At 37.0% G+C, this 5103-nt stretch overlaps 1 protein-coding gene across 1 annotated transcript; it reads left to right on the top strand.

Moving 5' to 3' along the window:
- Positions 1-1684: 1684 nt before the first annotated feature.
- Positions 1685-5103, top strand: LOC133794632 (pectinesterase 3-like). The gene is made up of 2 exons (XM_062231965.1): positions 1685-2934; positions 4203-5103. Exons 1-2 carry the CDS (start codon positions 1881-1883, stop codon positions 4883-4885), a joined length of 1737 nt encoding a protein of 578 aa, XP_062087949.1. The 5' UTR covers positions 1685-1880; the 3' UTR covers positions 4886-5103.

The raw sequence follows: 5103 nt of genomic DNA, 5'->3' as shown, positions 1-5103 counted from the left end.
TTGTTTATTAGATTTGGATGGTTACATAGATTAGGGAGTAGACATATTTGGTTGTTCCTATATTTTGTAGTAGTAGTAGTGGTATTTGGCGTGTGATCTTAAAAAAATGAGTACAAGTACCTAATAATCCCACTAATGCCTAAATAAATAGACAGTGGTACTACTGAAACAGTGGGAGTCTAACAATATAATTGGGCAGGCACTGCTTTTATTTCATTTTTGTTATTATCTGTCAAAACAAAAACCACTCACATGCACTTTTCTGGATCCATATGCTTTCTATTCCCACTCTCACCGTACTTAATTATCATCTCTTCCACGAAACCGCGGCCCAGGTCTCTCTCAATTAGTAACATTAATTATATACCCAAAACACTCCATATTACATTATTATTATTTATTGCTTTTATATATAACATTATATGATTATGCACGTCACCTAAACCTAAACCAACGGTTGGATTTACTACAACACCCTCATTAAACAAAGTTAGATCGATGACTTGAAAAGTTTAACAATACAAATGGAAAAAGAGAGACGCACTGAATCGTAGTAAAGTGAGATCTCATCTGAAAATTTGGAATCACGTCTTAATAATAAATAATGAGGTGTGTAAAGTGAAAAGGATATAAAATTTTAAGATAATAATCCTATAATACGCCACGTATTTTGTATTAGACTCTTAATACGTGAATAGTGATTATTAATTAGTATAGACAAAGGAATAAATTTGTCATATCAACTATAGTTTTTTTAGGATGGGGTGAAAAAAGAAATGAGAATCATAAGTATTTAGTATACTGGTAGTTGAAGATTACATATAAATTATTGAAATTTTAGTAACTTTACGAAAAGGAACATGTCATTGATGGGATAATGGAATATTAATTTATTAGGGTGTGGTTAGTAGGAGATTTGGAAATGATTTTATGATTTTGAAAACTTAAAATTTGTGGGATTTACCAAAATATTTGATTGGTAGATTGTTTTTTAAAATTATATCATAATCAGAATTCTAATTTTGTGTTGTAATTTAGAAAACAATAATTTTGCGTTTTTTCTGTTTTGTGATTTTTTCTCCAAAAACTTAAAATCAAAATCAGGATTTGTTTGTTCTCTCTACTCTTATCATTTGTATCATTGCTTGTATTTTTTTTTTGTCAATTTTTATGACTTGAGTATGTTCCCACTAGTAATAAGGTGTTTATGGAATATTTTATGACATTTATGCACAATTCAAAAATAAGTTGTACTGGTATTTTTATAGATGACAATGCAATATTCTTATAAATTTAATCAATAATTATTATTAAATTTTAATTTATCAATATAATTAAATTTTACTTAATTAAATTTATTGATAAATCAAAATTTAATATTATATAAAATATATAAAATTAAAATAATATTTAAATTCAGCTGTTCCAATCACAGTTTATGTTATATTTTCAAATTTAATACTAGATTCATTTTTTTAAAACTCAAAAATAGTTCACTGACATTGAACCAATCACATTTTCAGAAACATAATTTTAATCACTAAATTCAGATTTTCATTTTAGAATCACTTTTTAAAAATAGAGTTTTCTAATGGCGCCCCAACTAAAAAGTAAGTATTTGTGTAAAAAGAAATACGATCGAAGCATCGAAGAGAGAGAATCTATTTTTTGCCTTTGCTTTATTAGAGAGATCAGACCGAACACTTGGCCCCATATCCCAAACCCAAACCCAAACTCAAACTCAAACTCAAACTCATACTCTAACTCTCTCAAACTCAAACTCACTCATCACTACTCGAACTCAAACTCAGAACAAGAACCAAAACCTTATCAAAATAGCAAATCTAGAGATACCCGAAAGAGAAAAAGAAAAATAAACTATGGATTCAATGAAGTCCTTTAAGGGCTATGGTAAAGTAGATGAGCTCGAAGAGCAAGCATTCCGGAAAAAGACGCGTAAGCGTATTATCATCATCATCGTCTCTATTGTAGTTCTACTAGCTATCATCATCGGCGCCGTTGCCGGAACAATTATACATCGCCGGAATAGCTCATCAACGAAGTCGCCTAATCCGGTTCCCGGCGCCGAGTTAACTCCTGCCGCTTCACTGAACACTCTCTGCAGTGTGACTCAGTACCCGAGCTCGTGTTTATCGTCACTGAAATCCTCCAACACCTCCGACCCAGAAGTCCTTTTCAAGCTATCTCTTGGGGTGGCTATGGATGAGCTCATCAAGTTATCGAAGTACCCAAAAGAGCTAATTGCTCAGGTAAACGACACCCGCGTGGTGAAAGCTCTGAATATATGTACGGAGGTTTTGGAAGACGCGGTTGATCGGCTCAACGACTCTGTTTCGTCCATGGAATTAGGGAAGGGAGAAAGATTCTTGTCGTCGTCTAAGATCGATGACATCAAAACCTGGCTCAGCGCCACCATCACTGATCAGGAGACTTGTTTGGACGCGCTCGATGAGTTGAACTCGACAATGGCCCCGAAGTTCAAGGCCCAAATGCAGAGTTCGACCGAGTTTGCGAGTAACAGCTTGGCCATCGTGGCCAAGATCCTGAGCGTGTTGGCCAAGCTCCACGTTCCGATTCACCGGAGGCTATTGGGTCACGACGAGTTTCCGGATTGGTTAAGCGCCGGAGACCGGAGGTTGCTTCAGGAGGAAAGCAATATGACTGTACATATCACGGTGGCGAAAGACGGAACAGGGGATGTGAGCACCATTAGCGAGGCGGTGGCTAGAGTGCCGAAGAAGAGTCCGACCAAATTCGTGATAAAAGTGAAGCAAGGTACTTATGTGGAGAATGTGGTGATGGATAAGAACAAGTGGAATGTGATGATGATTGGAGATGGCAAAGATAAGACCATCGTTACCGGTAGCAAGAATTTTATGGATGGCACCCCTACCTTCGCCACAGCCACTTTTGGTATTTATTCTTTTGCCTTATTTTTTCCCCTCTTAATGCTTGAATTTGCTTCATACTTTTTCTCATTAGATTTTACTGAATGACAATTATAGAGTTCATTGAAATTTGACGTCATTTTAATGATCGATCCATTTAGGAAATTGAGATACCTACTAAGTACCAGGAACTCATTCCTGTTAATATTTATTTACCATGCCATACCATACCATACCCATGAATAGAGTTATTATAGACCACCTTAGTGATCGCATCAGAATCATATTGATGTTGTTAAAACATGTAATGCTCTCTAATTTTGTATAGCCATGTTCCATGTGGAACCCCTTTTACTTTGGAATCTCTTGACTGAGTAAATCAGGTGAACCACATGGTTTATGTACCACCATGTGAATTTGATTGCAGCTATAACCACAAGATATCGGCCCTTTTACTTTTTTCTCTTTTGATTCTTTCTTGTTTTTTTCCCTTATAGTACGAGTCCTGCGGAATATTTAGGAGTAATTTTTAGAAATTGGATATGGTTTCTGTCTACATAGTGGATACCCTACCATGTGCGGGTCAGATTTATGATTTAGCAAATATCTCAACTTCCATATGGATTGGCCCCATTTGTTGATAAATTGGCCGTAGGTTTTATATAGTTTGGGTGAACTTTGATTTGATAGAAAATTAAAGCATATTAGTTCTGTCTTTCTTGGTGGCTGGCCCTGCAGCTATTTATCGTTCTAGATTTTTTTTCCCATTTCTGATTTGGCACACTTGCTTGGTTGTTGAAAGAAATCCATATTAGTTGTCCACATTATGAGGCTTACTTTGCTCCTTCTAAATCCTTCCACAGAAGGTTTTTCTTGGTTGAACTATAGGCATTGTGATATGCAGGAAAGCCTTAAAGACAAGGCATGCGAAAGCATATTCCACCTTCCACTAGACAGCCTTATAACTCTTCAAAATCCGAAATTAGTGGCCTAATTGGTCTCCCATTCATTCTTGAATGCTTTTAAGTTTTAACGACATAATGTCCTTCTCCCTCCACTCCATAAACACTTTTTATTTCTTTACTCATTAAGGGAAAAGGGTCCACAGGTATTAATTTTTCTTCACTAGACAATGACTTGCAGTTGAAACTTCATGTAATCACTTCGCGCATTATGCATGAGAATTTGACCTTACAACCTACTTTGCTTTCACAAACTAATATGATTGTACTTGCATTCATTGTTCTCAACATAACATACATAACATTGACTTGTCAAAATGTGGAAAATCAGCTGTTGCGGGAAAAGGTTTCATAGCAAAAGACATGGGGTTCTTCAACACAGCAGGGGCAGCAAAGCACCAGGCTGTGGCATTTCGATCACAGTCGGATTTCTCTGTCTACTACCGCTGCACGTTCGATGCATTCCAAGACACTCTCTATCCACACTCCAACCGCCAATTCTACCGGGATTGTGACATCACAGGCACAATAGACTTCATCTTCGGCAATGCTGCTGTTGTCTTCCAAAAATGCAACATTCAGCCCCGCCAGCCTCTCCGCAACCAATTTAACACCATCACAGCTCAAGGGAAGAAAGACCCTAATCAGAACACTGGCATTTCAATCCAAAAGTGCACATTTACTTCAAAGGATAGTAATCTCACTGCTCTCACATACCTTGGGAGGCCATGGAAGGAGTTCTCAACGACAGTTATCATGCAGTCCGATATTGGGTCGTTTTTGCACAAATTGGGCTGGAAAGAATGGGTTAACAACGTTGACCCCCCAACGACCATATTTTATGGGGAGTACCAAAACTCTGGGCCTGGAGCAGACGTGGCGGGAAGAGTCCAGTGGGCTGGTTACAAGCCCGCTTTGACAGAAGATGGGGCTGCCAAATTCTCCGTGGGATCATTTATCCAAGGCCCTGACTGGTTACCCGCAGCTGATGTTGAATTTGAATCAACCTTATGATCTCAAATGTCAAATAGGCTTTTACTCCAAAATACGGAATGTCAAATGTTTGAAAGATCTAAGATAGTCTTCTTCTTTTTTTTCCCTTGTCCACTAAACAAAATGTTACGATTTTTTTTAGCATGTATGAATATAGTGCTCATACTCCCCTTCTTTTTGCTTTTCACCACTTTTACCATTTCTCTTACTTAATGAAACAGTGTTTTTAACTATGCAAA

The sequence above is a fragment of the Humulus lupulus genome, chromosome 8 (assembly GCF_963169125.1).
Source record: "Humulus lupulus chromosome 8, drHumLupu1.1, whole genome shotgun sequence".
NCBI lineage: Eukaryota > Viridiplantae > Streptophyta > Magnoliopsida > Rosales > Cannabaceae > Humulus > Humulus lupulus.
Note: the sequence above shows the minus strand (reverse complement) of the source record. Positions and strands in the feature narration are given on the sequence as shown.

Coding starts and splice junctions, on each gene's coding strand:
- LOC133794632 (XM_062231965.1), top strand. CDS start 1,881: ATGGATTCAATGAAGTCCTTTAAGGGCTATGGTAAAGTAGATGAGCTC. Junction 2,935..4,202: donor CTTCGCCACAGCCACTTTTG/GTATTTATTCTT, acceptor GTGGAAAATCAG/CTGTTGCGGGAAAAGGTTTC.